Source organism: Centruroides vittatus, unplaced genomic scaffold, assembly GCF_030686945.1.
Source record: "Centruroides vittatus isolate TY-2023 unplaced genomic scaffold, ASM3068694v2 contig_1168, whole genome shotgun sequence".
NCBI classification, from domain to species: Eukaryota; Metazoa; Arthropoda; class Arachnida; order Scorpiones; family Buthidae; genus Centruroides; species Centruroides vittatus.
The window spans coordinates 3,222,069-3,238,196 of NW_027120749.1; the positions used below are offsets into that span (position 1 = coordinate 3,222,069).

Genomic DNA, 16,128 nt, shown 5'->3' on the forward strand with positions numbered 1-16,128 from the left:
ATTGCAACTGCTATTTACTTTAAATGTTTAGATCTCTAATATATTTTAAAAAATTAATAATAATATTTTTATTTATATCTAATAACTATTAACATAAAAATTAAACCATCATTAACTTTTATATATTTTTTTAAAATAAAGAAAACCTTCTATTAATACTTAAATTTATAAAATGAGTGAAAGATAATTTTAAATTTTGGTTACTATTTATTTTTAAATTTTGATTAATTTATAATAATAATATATGAGGTAAACCTATTTTGTTTTTATAAAAAATCATTGTTTTATTCTTAAATCATCTTAAATTAGAATTAATAAAATTTTTTAAAAGACTTTCAATTTTTTCTCTTCAGCTTTCTGATATTTTTATGAACAACACATTACATAATGATATAAAACATAAAAATATGATGAAACTTAACTGACAATTTAAAGTAATGAAGGTTAAACTTTAAAATTTTGGTCTGAAAAATCTTATAATCTTAAAACATCTTATAGTATATAATCTCACCTAAACGTCAAATTTCCAGCAAAACACCCAAATTCAACATTCGAACGTTTTTGGTCACTTATTAATCAGCCTTCATCAGGAAAAGTCAAACAAAAATAACTGTTCTATTTATAGAATGCCACATTGTACACATAATTTTAAAAAAAAATTTTTTAAATCAGTTTCAAACATCAGCTGTGATGTATATTAAGCAATGTATATTTCTTTTAAGAGTCTTAATAATACTTCCATGCAGTTGGTACAGGAATGTATTCTGTATAGATGTACGCTCTTCTTATGTCAGCCCTGTAGATTTCTGCGGCCTCTAATGTTCTTATGTGTTGTCTGTTGAACACCCTGTGTATTAAGGTAGCCTCCTCCCATAAGGGGGGAAATTCCCTGCTCAGTGGCATACCAAGCCAGGGCCGTGTTGATGTTTCCTTTTGCCACATCGTACCCGTGATCTTGTAACTAGGTTTTCATGGGGTAACCTGATTCTTGTAACCGGGTTTTCATAGGGGAACCGGGTTCTTGTAACTGGGTTTAACCGGGTTTACACTTGAGTAAATATTTACAAAAACATAATACGATATTCATAAATTAGCTGATATTGTGTGTCACTTCATGTGCAATTACTGCTTGCTTGTTCAACCCATATTTTTGGTGGCAAAACCGGTACTGTGAGCCTCGTACTGAGAGTGCTACCTTATGGCCCAAACATGACACTCTTCCCCCTTAGTCAGTAACATAATCATCTAAATATTTTGGGGGTTGCACACTCCATCTAGGCCGCTTGACTTGTAATGGCACTGGTGAAACTTCTTATGACAGTTCTGGTGTCGCAAGATCTGAGGACAGGTCTGGTGGAGTTGACTTCTCTCACTCAGGTTCTGGTGGAACATGATGCTGTTTAATTTATTCATGATGCTTCCAAGTCCGTGGCCTCGTATGAGATCAGACAAATTCAACAGGTTATTCTTCTGGGAATCAAGGACCCTCAAGTAAATGTAATTTCTGATAAAAACTAGATCTGATCTGGTAAATGAATGAATCGGTTTATTTTGGAGGAGCTCTACTCCTTGCTTTTTCCATATCTCAGCATCCAAATCAGGATGAAGGCAATCCAAACAGGTCTTTGGCCACAGCCTAATAGCAATTCTGCTGGACTAATTCCTGTTGTAGTGAATGACATTATGTGTTGAGTATGGAAGAAAGATGCCAGTCTCCTTTGATGAATTTTTTTTATTTTGTCCTTAGTCATTTGAACATATCACTCTACTTGGCCATTACTTGATGCATGGTAAGGGGAAACGAGAACTTGCTAGATTTGATTTCTTTCCAGAAAGTCTCAAAATTCAGACAACGTTAGTTGGGAGACTATAGTCAGAGACCACAGAGTCAGGTAGCCCATGAGTCACAAAAAGTTCCCCCAATACCTTGATTGTGGTCTCAGCAGTTGTTGATATCATGCAACACACGTCAACCCATTTTGAGTGTGCATCTACCACTATAAGGAAATTTTATCCTTGAAAGGCACCAGTGAAGTCCATATGTAACCTTGACCAGAAGCACTCTGGAAATTCCCAAGGATGAACCTCCAGTCCATCCTTGGAAGTTTCCAGTGGCGTAGCAAGGGGAGTGCAAGAGGGTGTATCATGCACCAGGTGCCACTCACAGAGAGGCGCCCAAATGTTCTCCACGACAAACTATGTGTGTTTCTGGAGAGGGAGGGGTGCCAATAAAGTGTCGTGCCCCAGGTTATGTTCGCTACGCCACTGGGAGTTTCCAAAGGAGCCCTTGGCAGGTTCCTTTTGTTGATCTGACATTTGTGGCACCTGTTGATGTGATTCTCAATGCATCTGTCCATTCCTGGCCATCACACAACACTTTCACCATAGAGCCTTCATTCGAATGTCCCAAATGTAATTCCTCCGAAATGGATTTTTGCCCTGGTGAAGGGATGAACACTCTGTTGCCCCACAGGATACACCCCTTATGGATGGACAACTCATTATGGTTCTGGTAGTAATCTTGTAGTGGAGGGGCATTTGCAAAGTTTGTTCAACCTTTCAATACCAATTGTAGCACACACGCAAGTGTGAAATCTGCCATTGTGAGTCAAGTGATATCCAAAGCATGTAAAGGAGGATTAGGAAGTTGTTCTGTAAACAAAATTTCAGCAGATGAGAGTATCGGCTTGTCAGGACATGCAATAAGGAGTCAACTTAGGCTTTCTGCATTTGCAATCTTTTGTCCAGGTTTATATATCTAAAGTTAACAGATATGCAGGACGCTTCTGCGCTTGTGTTGTGGGAGCTAAAAATGGGGTGAACCTCCAACATACATATATATAATAATAAAAACTAATTCATTAATAAATAATTTAGTAGAAAAATATATAAATACATAAATGCATAAATAAACTTAAAAATAACTCTTTATAGAAAAAAAATTGATGGCGCTGTTTGTATATCTGTCATGGTATGCCTAGAATGGCCACTAAGGGCGGCCCTAGATATTATTTAAATCAGTGGTTCTTAACCTTTTAGTGATAAGGGACCATTTATCAAAATTTTTCTCTTGCCATGGACCACGAGCTGTTTGGCAGTAATATAAGTGCTTATAAGGTTGTTCTATAAGTTAAACACATACAAAATTATTCGGAACCAAGAGTATTATATTATTTGCAAAAATGTTACATTAATTATATTATTTTAGTGCAATTTTTGTAACTGCATAGTGTTTACCAACTGCTGGATTCTTTGTTCAGTGCTACTCAAAGCCAAACGCATGTCGGCACTGGCATCCAACTGATTTCGATGTTTATTTTTAATTATCAAAAGCACTGAGAATCCTTGCTCGCATAAATATGTGGTTGAAAATAAAGTTAGGTACCGTAAAGCGATTTCTCAAATTTTAGAGGAAGCAATAGCTTTTTGGCTCCAAAAATCTTCAAGATTAATTCCTGTCTCAAAAGTATCCTTGCAGTTACTATCGTGTTGCATTTCAATTAACTCTTCTTGTGTTTCATCCGGGACCTCAAAAATATTGACTATGAAAGGATTGCGGATCAGTTTCCGAATACCTTTGTCCTTGCAGTCAGGAAAATAGCGATTGAATTCATTTTTCAAGTTTTGCAAATGGAATGTAATATTCTTTTGTATTTGTCCTTTAATCTCAACACACTTCTTCTCTGTGCGTTCTATATCCGTTACCGGACTATGGCGACACCTGGTGCAGGTTAGTAAGGTTAATAACGCGCCAAGGTATTTACTAGAGAAAGTTAAACCCAGAGAGGTTTTCCGTTGCCGTCTCTGGGACGCGATGTTACGCGTGGGAATAATGCCTTCCGGGAGGTCTTTTAAAGGAAACTGGCCCCTATTCAGGTGTTACAAACGTGGAGAAAACCCGGAAAACTCCACGTGGCCACCCTGTCTGAACACGGCGGGAACCCGCGACCAAACTCCAGCATTTAGCAACAGAACCGCTCGGCCACTGGTGGGCATCTCAGCACACTGTCTGTCAATAATAGGGTTCAATGTATCAAACGCAGAAAAATTCTCTCTTTCAACTTTGCTGATCAATAGGTCGATTTTAGCGATAAACGCACTGATTTTATCTTCAAATGCAAATATATTGCTAGTGCCTTCCAATTTCATATTTCCTGAACCTTGCAGTTGAAGGTTCAATTTATTTAGTTGTGCAAAAAAATCCACTAAATAAGCAAAATATATTTGAAATTTGAACTGATAGAACTCGTCGTCATTTATTTAATAATTTTAGGATGACTTCACGAACCAATTCGAGTGCTTTCAGGGACCACCAGTGGTCCACGGACCACCGGTTAAGAACCACTGATTTAAATTAATTATAAATTCAGTATATTATTATTCCAATAGAAATTTATTATTGATTTATTGATATAAATTTATTGTTTATACCACGGAATGACACCATTGCTGCTAGAAAGCCCACTAGGGGCGTCCCGGGCTACTAGTAGTAAAAGAAAATGACAACTTTGTGCTCTCGACAACTTCCAAACATGTTGAAAATGTTACATGACCAAATGCGGGACACTTTCCGGGACGGTGTTCAATATGGGACTAACAACCCAAATCCGGGACAGTCCACATAATCTGGGACATCTGGTCACCTTATATATATCAGATTTAGGGAATTCGATCCCAGCCCTTATTTCTAATCCCAGGATTCGGGATTACACTTAGTCAATCCCGGGATCATTTCGGTATTGAGGTTTAATAAAAAATAAGAAAATCTTACAGAAATCAACTCTTTAATCAACAAATCAAAATTTAGACAAAAATCAACGTATTTTACGGTATACACCTAGCTAATCTAATCACTCTAACTAATCAGACTTAGAGTCAGACTAACCAGAGTTAAAATCACTCGGTCTTCATGTTAAAGTTATTCTTTTTCAAGCATCAGTGAGATCTTTTTAAACTTACATAAATTGAAAAAACATTTATGTAACAAACTATGCAAATAAATGTCGAAAATTAACAAAAATCTCTCTTAACATTGACTAAATAGACGACTTTCATGTAACAACCTAGTAAGTAGGTAGTAAAGTAAGTTTCTTAGCAAAAAGTATTTAAAATAATATTAATCAGTCACATTTTTCTTAAATATAAAGAAAACTAATCTAATAGGAACATTCTAATTTGAATTGCGAAAATATGATCTGAGAAATAACAACGCATCCACTGTCTCATCACAAGTCTGTTTCTCAATTTGTTGCACATATATATATATGCTGATATATGCTGTTGTGCATATATGCTCTGTCAAACATATACACACGTGTGACAGAGCTGTGGACTGGTGTGTTTATGTTATCTAGCATTGATGAGCATCTGTACATCAATGCTAGATAACATAAACACACCTGACACATGTTACAATTTTGTTTAGTCGACTACAGAGTGTATTTGATCCTTAGTAGCTCTAAATTTTAATTAATATGCTCAAGAACTCATCTATATGTTCATTATTCAATTTAAATTGGATGTAACAACCAGAGGTTGGTGGGAGCGCTCACTTAAGGGTGATGACATTCCTCCATTGAATGACTTATTAGAATTTTTGAAGGGTCATGTTAGAACTCTACAGCCAACCAAAAGTGCTCTTGCCTGCACCAGAAAATTGATTGGCACCTGCAAAAATTCAAAAATGAAGCACTGTATATTACCAGGTAACCCAGTGAGAACTGCTTGCCTATCATTTTAGTTCAAAATACAAGAAGTTTTATATTAAAATGATAGGCAAGCAATTCTGTTAAGAGCACTGGCACTGAACGTTTTGCTTCATGCGGTCTATTTTGCAACTTTTTTAAAATGATGTCAATCCCAAAAATCTCAGGATCAGAAAAACTTAATCCCGAAAATTTTGGGACTAAAAAGTAGTCAGGATCCGGGATCAAATCCTCTAATCACGTTATAGTTGTAAGCTTGAAGTATGATCATCCATCTCACCATATGTGGAGACATTATTTGTGGAGTCGGTCTATCTTGTGAAAGGCCAAGTAATGTTTTGTGGTCAGTAATGACTGTGAACTTATATCAAAGAGATAATGATGAAACTTTTTCACTTCTGCCACAATAGCCAAAGCCTCCTGATCAATTTGTGTGTAATTGCATTCCACAGAGGTTAGAGTTCTGGAAAAGAATACAATAGGAGTGTCCTTTCCTCTCATGATTCTATGACTCAGTACTACTCCTACCCCATAAGGGGATGCATCACAAGTTACCTTGACTAGCTTCGTGGTGTCAAAAAGGACCAGTACACTATTGGATGAGAGCAGTTTTTTTGTTGCCTCGAAAGCAGACAAATACTTCTTGGTCCACTCCCCAACAGATGTGCTTGGCAAGTAAACGATGTAAGGGCTCCACGGCTGGTGCCTTGTCATGGAGAAAACTAGAATAGAAATTTAGTAGCCCCAAGTAAGATTGTAAGTCATCTTCATTTTTGGGTGTCTGTGCATTCTTAATTAATTGCTATGACCTTACTTTCAGCTTGGATGGATCCCTTCAGTATCAATCTTATGCCGAAGAAATTCAACGGATTGAAGTAAGGAACTACTCCAGGGAGATCTGCAAGTAGTTCATCCACAACTGCTTGAAAAATTCCAGGTGTTGAACTTACACCAAATTGTAGGCATTTTAACCTTGTGGTCAGCTTGAGTATAATCATCTGTGCCTCAGTGGAGTTGTCATTGACTGAAAGATGTAGATAAGCTTGAGCCATATCAATCTTTGAGAAGAACCCATCACTTTGGAGGTCTGTGAGTAGAATATTTGCAGCTGGAACTGGGTATCGATGTGAACCAAGTGCCATATTAATGGTAACCTTATAGTCACCACATAAATGAATGTCACTGGATGGCTTTATAACAAGGTCTACCGGCATTGGCCCTTTCAGATTTGTGGTAGGTTCCAATACTCCTTCCTTAATTAGATGATCTAGTTGAGCCACTATTCTTGGACATAAAGCAAGTGTAAAAGTGCCAGCATTGAAATGTTTAGCTGGTATTATTAGGTATTGAAGGATCAATTCGCAAGAACACAGGGGACTTGTGTACCTTCCAAGACAGTCATCGAAAATGTCAGCGAATTTGGTAAAAATTCCTTCCATAGATTGTGTTTTGACTATGTGGATTCTGGACATATGGATACCTAAGGGTCAAAACCGCTCCAGATCAAGAAGATTGACACAATCTCCTTCTGCCACTAACAATTGTAATTGTCTTGCAGACCAACCATATCTAACATTGACATGACGCTGACCTTTTGTGGGAATTTTGTTCTTTTGAAAATCTCGGGTTGTATGCTTACAAGTGTTAATGTCGGCCCATTTGTTGGCCACAAACTATGAAATGTGGAACTGAATATTATAGAGTAATCAGATCCAGAGTCTACTTCCATTTTACATTCTCTGCTGTTTATGAGAATTGTTACTTGTAGCTTTTGTTGAAAAAACAGATGTTGAATAAACTTCACCCTGTACTGTGTACACTGAAGAAATTTCACCACCTGCCAATATAGAATAAGTCTGCTTTTTTATATTTTTGTGGTTCATTTCTGCCAGATTCTTTTGCTGACTTAAGACTATTCCAACACACAGACTCAATGTGTCCCTTTTTCTTGCAGTAACAATATCTTGTCTCTTTATGTTTACAAGAACTCCATTTGTGATTCCCTCCACAACCATTACAAACTCATTGCTTCACGGATATGTCTTCCCTCTTAGGATGATTTTTGAGGAGGAAGTCTTCTTTTGAACAAACATGGTACTTGAAGATGTATCACTGAGGAAAAGTTATTAGTCAGTAGTGTGACTACTTCATCATATGACTTTGATGATGGTTCAGCCAACAAAATTAATGAGTCGAGGATAGCGAGCATAGGAGATCCTAGTATGGCCAACATGTTTTGCAACTGGATAGATTATGTTGCTAGCAGCACAATAATGACCCACCTGTTGGACATAGATCTTCCATAATTTGAGTTGTGTTGGATCAAAAGGTTCAATTCTTCCCACAGCTCTCATGTTGGCAATGCATAGCCTAACATCTCAATGTTTCAGCCCATCAACATCACCAGTATAATATATTGAATAAAAAACACACACATCTTACAAGAAAACTCATTGCTTACTACACTTCAGTAAAGACTTACATTAACATAATGTGAGGCCCGGAAATAACCCCCAAAAGGGTTAGCAGTTTTCTGTGTCACTTCACATGCAATTACTGCTCGCCTGTTCACTCCATACTTTTTGTAACAAAACTGGTACTGTGTACCTCCTACTGGCATCACCTTACAACCCAAACATGACATGTGTTGTAGAAGTTTATAAAGGGTTATGATTTTATTACTGTATTAAAAAAAAATCTTAAAAAATGTTACAATTGATATTTAGAATTGCTTTTCTTCTATAATTCACCCAAACACACCGGGTCAATACTATTCAAATCTCCTGTAAACCTTGTAACCGGTGCAGTCAAAGTTCGTACGCGAATGTTTTCAGCCCCTCACTAGGACCTTCTTCAAGCGAAATTCTCTTTTTCAACCGTTAAATCGAATAATCTCCTCTTAACGGATAAAATTCGAATCGTCAAAAATTCCAAATCGAACGAAACCGCGTGCTATCCCATATTCCAAAGTTTTCGTAAGATGTCGCGTGCTTATCTTCGTGACGTAATCATCTAAACGCAATCCGATCGTAACTTTTTTCGATGCGACTTCCCCGTAAGGGTCTTTTACTATTCATTTGGCCCCCATTGTTTCGAATCGCTGTCTTGAATTAGTGCCTGCCACGCTAAAGACAGCTTCATCTCGTCCTTCGCATTGATTGGTTGTGTGTACTCAAAGGCTTTACAAATCTCCATTTGCTCCAACCATCTAAGGTGGTCTGTGTGGCGAGTGGTGGTGAGGAGTTTTGCATTCACGAAGTCCGCCGTTATTTCCGGGTCTGAGGCGTAAATCGCAAGTGCGGTGCTGTTTCTGTTAGCCCTAATGTCTTGCCGATGTTCCTTCCATCTAATTTCCACCGATCGTTTCGTGGCGCCGATGTACATTAAATTTCTATTAAATCTATGGTCCTTTAAAGGGACGGCGTACACGCCTGGTAGTTTTTTCCTGTCCGGTCTATCCTTATCATTACGGAGTATTTGAAAAATCGACGGGCATCGTCTGTATGCTATACGTAATCCTTGTTTTTTGGCAATTCTTTTATATAACGATGCCAACCGGGGGTTGTACGTTACCGGAACCAGTCGTTGTGTCAGCTGTCCCATGTCACCGTTGGGGGGTGGCGCCCGATGCGAGCTGTCTTCATATTGCCTCTCTAACCTCCGTATTAATCTATCATATCCGTGCTCTTTTGCAAGTTCTCGCAGGTACTTCATTTCCTGTTCAAGTGCTTCCCGTGTCGAGCAGTGCGTGTGCGCCCTTTTGACCAACGTCCTGAACGCCGAGATTTTGTATTGGTAGGGGTCACAAGAATCCGCCGGTATGTACGTCGGGAAATTCGTAGTCTTGCGGTATATGGAGGTATTAATGCTGTTTTCCCCTAACTCTATGCACAGGTCCAGGAAGTGTACCGCCGTCTCGCTATGCTGCTCAAGCTCGACATTGAGGCCATACTGGTTGTCATTAAACTGCTCTATGAATACCTTGATGTCTATGTCCGTTTTCCATAGCACAATGATGTCATCGACGTATCTTGCATATAAGCTTATATTGTTGCAGTACGTCGGAATTATGCTCTCTTCCAGTTGCCGAATTACAAGCTCACAGAGGTCGCCCGAGACCGCACTGCCCATGGGTACGCCTCTCCCCTGGGTGTAAGTAATTCCTCCAAATTGGAAAATCGAAGAGTAGCAAATTAAGTGCGCCAATTCCAAAATCTGATTGTGTAATTCCTTGTCGTTCACGTATTGGAACAAAAAGTCTCTAAGCGCGCAGAAACATGGCGGTAACTCGATGGATGGGTACAGGGATCGGAAATCCATGACGGAGATCTGCTTTGGGCGTTTCGCACTTCTAAGAGTTTCTATCAATTCCCCAGAACTGGTTTTCTTGAATTGGTAACCCTGTAAGTGCAGCACCAATATATTATGTAGTGCGGTCTCCAACTTACGAGTGGGGGCGACTGCTTTATTCACTACTGGACGGAGTTTGTGCCCCAGTTTGTGGGTTTTTGCGAAAGCAAAGAGCTTTGGTGTATCGGGGGCGTCCACTACAACATCTTTCATACCCAGTCTTGCTGCCAGTTTGGATTTCGAGAAGCGTTTAACTCTGTTTTGGAGCTTTTCAATCTCGTCGTTTCTTTGAATAATACATCTAGTATCGCTAATGTATTCGAGCAGCCCTGTTTCATATGTTTCCTTCCTCATCACCACGAACTCGTTGGTCTTATCCGCTCTGAGCAACACGATGTTGTTGTCCCGGAACCATTTAACTGCTTTGGAAAGGTCGTCCTAAAATCGAAGCTCCTGCGTGGAGACTTTGCCACTCCTAATACTGCAGGTGGCCATCCATCTGTACAACTCTTTCTGAATTTCATCCATGCCGAGTATAACATTTTCGATGTCCGGGATACATGCCTTAACCTCTTTTTTTTTGTGGGGCGTGGGTGCGTATTTTGGGCCAAACTTTAGTATCCTTTGTACACTTATAGGAAGCTCCAAATCATCCCATACCGTATAACTGCAGTTATGCTGGGTCCTGTTCACTGGTACTTGGTGACGAGTACCAGCGACACACTCGCCACACAGACCACCTTAGATGGTTGGAGCAAATGGAGATTTGTAAAGCCTTTGAGTACACACAACCAATCAATGCGAAGGACGAGATGAAGCTGTCTTTAGCGTGGCAGGCACTAATTCAAGACAGCGATTCGAAACAATGGGGGCCAAATGAATAGTAAAAGACCCTTACGGGGAAGTCGCATCGAAAAAAGTTACGATCGGATTGCGTTTAGATGATTACGTCACGAAGATAAGCACGCGACATCTTACGAAAACTTTGGAATATGGGATAGCACGCGGTTTCGTTCGATTTGGAATTTTTGACGATTCGAATTTTATCCGTTAAGAGGAGATTATTCGATTTAACGGTTGAAAAAGAGAATTTCACTTGAAGAAGGTCCTAGTGAGGGGCCGAAAACGTTCGCGTACGAACTTTGACTGCACCGGTTACAAGGTTTACAGGAGATTTGCTTTTCTTCATTTTATATTTTAAAAAAATACAAAAATGTATATATAAAATGCAAAGAAGAAAAGGATTACTGTAAAATCCAATACTCAGAGGATGTTCTTCATGATAAAGACATTGTCCACATATCTTTTATATGTAAGAAAATAACAAATTGTTGTTTTGTGTTTTGACTTGTAAAACACAAATTTACATAAATTTTTATTACATCATTATCATCAGATCTTCTATTTACAAAATATTTTCTGCCAAACTACTATATGATAGAAATTTGCATTTAATTTATTTTTCACGAATGAATCATTTCATTCTGAAATTCCACAATGACAACCACAAATTATTAATGTGCATTAATTGCTCTGTTCCAGAAGATGCACCACTTGATAGCAAACATATACAAATTTTATTTGAATAATAGTTGCAGCTACTATTTTAAGTTGCATATCTTCTCAATTACTGCTTGAAGGAGGTTACTATTCAAGGGCAGTTATTATTTTCTATACACATACCTGTTTGATGTTTATTATCAATAAAGTATTTAAATATTTATTTATGAAAGTGATTTTTAAAGCAAATTATACTTGAAATGGCAATTCATATCTTTCTTTATAATAAATGTCACTTTCTATTAATTAATAATAAAAAATAAGTAAAAGGTATGCCTGTTGTGTGTGTTGTACACTTTACATATTTTATTTTCTATTAAATTATATTTCATTGTTACATAAATATAGCACCTACCTACCATAGAGTTTATGGTATTTATTAATTTTGCTTTATTTCTCAAAATTTTTAAGAATCCTTGAGAATAGTAGCTGCATTTACTATTCATGGATACTTATTATTTCAAGTTTTATGGATGAGATGTGGTTACTATTAAACTGAATAAAACTGGTAATTTTTTACTTACCATCAAGATAAATTTAAAAACTTTATATTAATCTAAGAATTACTCTTACATTGTCTGTAAGGAACATTTCTCTTAGATATTAAATTTTGTTCTTATGTTAGTAATGATATAAAACTTGAGAAATAAAAATGCATCAAATTAATTTTAGTTTTAGTATATACGATTGTTTTTCTGTCCAAAAATAGTGTTTCTATCTTAAATATAAGTTCCAAAGAATGAGTTAACTCTTCTGTTTTAGAACTCTTTTGGGAATTCTAGTGGTATTGCATTGATACTGCTACTTTCCAAACAAAGTATAATCTTAACAAACAAAATGTATTGATATAACTCAGTCTTGTCTTTGGTGAGTGATCGACTATAGCATGAATCTACAATTACAGCATTAACTATTATTTACAATTTAATTAAACTTTCCACTAAAAGCTAGAATTTTTGTGAAAGTTTAAAGTATTAAGTGAGTACTGGAAACAGATAAGAAGTGTGTTTGTATAATTTACAATTTAATCACTGTTACTTCAAAAATTTCCATTTTATTCAAATTGTGCTATACATTTGGTATCCAGAAAGTCTTCTGCTTCTGTATTAGACAAACTTTCAGCCTATAATTGAATTTTATATAGTAAATAATTCAGTTCTGAGATTTATTTTCCATTTAGAAAGATTTTTGTTTTGTAGAGGGTTTATTTTAGACTGGTCTTGCTGTAATATAAAATTTGAATTGTTTACTACAATTTTAATATAATAATAAAATATACTAAAAATGTTTTCAAAAAATTTGGCATGTATTTGAAACAACTTTTAACATATTTTAAACAAGTCATGCTTATTACAAGATTATTAATCAACCCCAGAAGTAACAAGTTCTATTCTTCAGCAAAAATAGAACTTAACTATGGAAATTTGGAAGTAAACTCAAAATCTCAAAAACCCTTATGTAGAGTTCAGATATTTTATCCTTTATAATAGTGAGCAATTAGTGTAGTATGTACTTATTCAACGTGATACCATTGCAGATGAGCATTACTGCCATCAAAAGTGCTTCTTTCCCTGCTGTTAGAGAGAAATGTTAAAAGATTTTTCCAAATGAAAAAGATATTGCAGATAATTTAATAAACTAAACCTTCATTTATCTATAGAAACATTATCTAGATTCCAGTATTAATAGTGTCCTCACTATTCCAAATGAAAGGGGGAGAAAGGGGCAAAAAGGATTCTAAGACATAAAAGTTCTTTATGCAAAACGACCTATTAAACCTTTTTATAAGGTTTTCTTTGAAACAGGTTTTACAATGACTGAATACAGTTTTAGGGCAATTTTTCTCAAATTTCTCTCACTAGGAACCAGCAGCTTTCAGTAATTTTTCTTGATGCCCATATAAAATATATAAATACATCATATATGTGCTAAAATTCTTATCACAATTAGTTTTTACCAAATTCATAATTGTTATGCAATATATATTTTTCAAATTCTAGTCTGTGTAGCAACCAAAATCAATGTTCTGATGAATAAATTGCCATTGCTTTAGACCTTTAATTAATAAATAATACTGTAGGCTACAAAATTATTTAATTACTAGAATAATTTAGTATTTCAGGTTGTAGCTGTGATGACACTTGAATTTGCATAATCTGTGATAATTGTTGATAGTAAGTAGAATCAAACTCTAAATTAGGTTATTGCTTTTCAAAAAAAAAAAAAAAATATATATATATATATATTATATATCAACAGGAACCAGTTATTTATTTATGAGCTCAAAGGCCCATTATAATCACCTCATTCAAATAGAACTAGTTTTGTTAAAAATTAACAAGAAAATCTTATAATTTGTTTTTATCCTAATAATTACATAATTCAATGATGTATAAACAAAAAATTATAATTTACTCAAGGTACTTTGCCTCTTTTACATTATTTATTATATTTACTGAAAAAACATTTATAGATTTTTCAAAGCTTAGAATAGTAGAAATTCAAGTAAAACAAAAATTATTTTAAAAAATTTGCTTTTTTCGAACATTTCTAAATTAATTCATTATTAAATTTATGAAATAATAATAGCATATCTACTTTAAATTAATTATTAGAATATTTAACATTTCAAGTGCAATTTATATAATTATTAAAGTTTTGCATTAGTAATAAAATTCTAGTACATATATGTAATTTCTCAGCTTAATAAATTCAAATGGTCAAAAAAACATTTATTTTAACAAAATTTTTTTGGTCATAATCTGACCATTTTCAGAATATAAATTACTGTACAGAATTAAACATTTATCAAAATAAAAAAATTTTGGCCATCTGAATTAAGCTTTATATTCAATAAAAAGTTTAAAAACTTGGGTTGAATAAATAAAGTTCACAAAACTTAGCATAGTAGTTACATAACTATAGTGCTAAGTTTTATGGACTTTTATTTTCATTTAAGCAAATTTATAAGATAATTTTGATCAGAAATACTTTATCAAATATCATCCATAAAAATACAGTATATCAAATTTTAAGTTTTTCTAATGAAAATTTTTTGTATAAATGATTTAATCTGTTAACAAGGCAAAAATCAAAATAAAATTCACCAACTTTTCTATTACTGGAAAGATTCAACTTTGAAAAAATCTACCTGAAGTAGGTCTTAGAAGTAGACTGAAAATGTTAATAATGAATTTTTCACTTACGTGCAAGATCTACTTAAGGTTGGTGAATTTTATTCATAAATGCTTTGTAATAAATGTACAAGTTAATCATAATTAACATTTTGTTTTTATCATCATATAATGTGTTATTTATTAAAGAATTTAATGCAAATCAATTATTTTATCTTACAGATTTAAAGTTAACAGTTATTTATATATATGCAGTGATATTAAAATGGAAACTGCCTTAATGTTTCTGCATCAAAGTTTAGCAGAGAGGTGAAGAGTACAGATTTTCTGCTTTATTCATTAATAAATTATGATTACTTACAAAAGGTTTCCCTTTTTGACTGTCAGAAATTGTCTTGTTGTGAGAAGGAACAATGGATGCTTGATTTGACAACATTCCAAACTGTCCAATTACAACTGTCTGGCTAGAAGTAGTAGAAGGAACAAAACCTGTCTGTCCCTGCAATACTGCAGTAGACTTCGCTGCAGTAATCATCGGTCCTGGCATACATGTCTTGCCTCCTGTAGCAATCACCTGACCAGTAGCTGTCACCAAGTTTGGGGAGGAAAGAGCCATTCCCTAAAAGGTTTCCCAGAATTCCATTACTTAACTATTACACAACTTAATCCTTTCTGCCCAATGTTAGGAGCCATAATAGTGACAAAAAAAAAAATCTAAATTATATTTTAAAATCTAAAATTCTAATTAAAATCATCTTTTATTGTGAAAATAAAAATCTATCTATATTCTAAAGCTTTATAAATAAAACATATTTTAAAATATTAAATATAATGTAATGTTGCTCAGTAATCTTTTTAAGATTCAGTAAAATATTTTTAGAAATAATGATTATTTGAACATTGTTGATATTTATTATCTATGATTATTCAGCATATTTTTGATATGCATGAATAATTAAAATTATAAAATATAAGCATTGATACATGTTATCAATGCAAATATTTGAGTAATATATTTAGATTAGTATATTATAAATTGGAAAAAAGAAGTTAGAAATAATAATGTGCAAAAAGGTTGTGTCCCATCAAGCAAGAAAGGATTAAATGTGATGAATAAAATGAATGGTGAATGCAGATTGTGATTTGCTTAAAGTATGAGAGAAAAGAAAAAATATATATTCTTTTGTTAATTTTCTATAATTTTGTTAATTATTAGTTTTAGATACTCCCCTATGATTCTGACAGAACTTTCAAGTGAAAGAACAAGAAGCTGACATTTTTTTATAATATATAAGCTCTCCCTGACAATATGTCAGAATTAACTTTTAATATTAGTTTGCAGTTAATGCTAAATTTTGAAAATGTCTTATCCAGTTAAT

General features: G+C 34.7%; 1 protein-coding gene across 1 annotated transcript in view; it reads right to left on the minus strand.

Moving 5' to 3' along the window:
• The window catches only part of LOC136982186 (polyhomeotic-like protein 2), a 161,480-nt gene that overhangs the window by 81,284 nt on the left and 64,068 nt on the right, over nt 1–16,128 (minus strand). Inside the window, exon 4 of the mRNA XM_067278620.1 lies at nt 15,111–15,368. Within this exon, the coding sequence (XP_067134721.1) occupies nt 15,111–15,368 (258 nt within the window). The remainder of the gene's footprint in view (nt 1–15,110; nt 15,369–16,128) is intronic.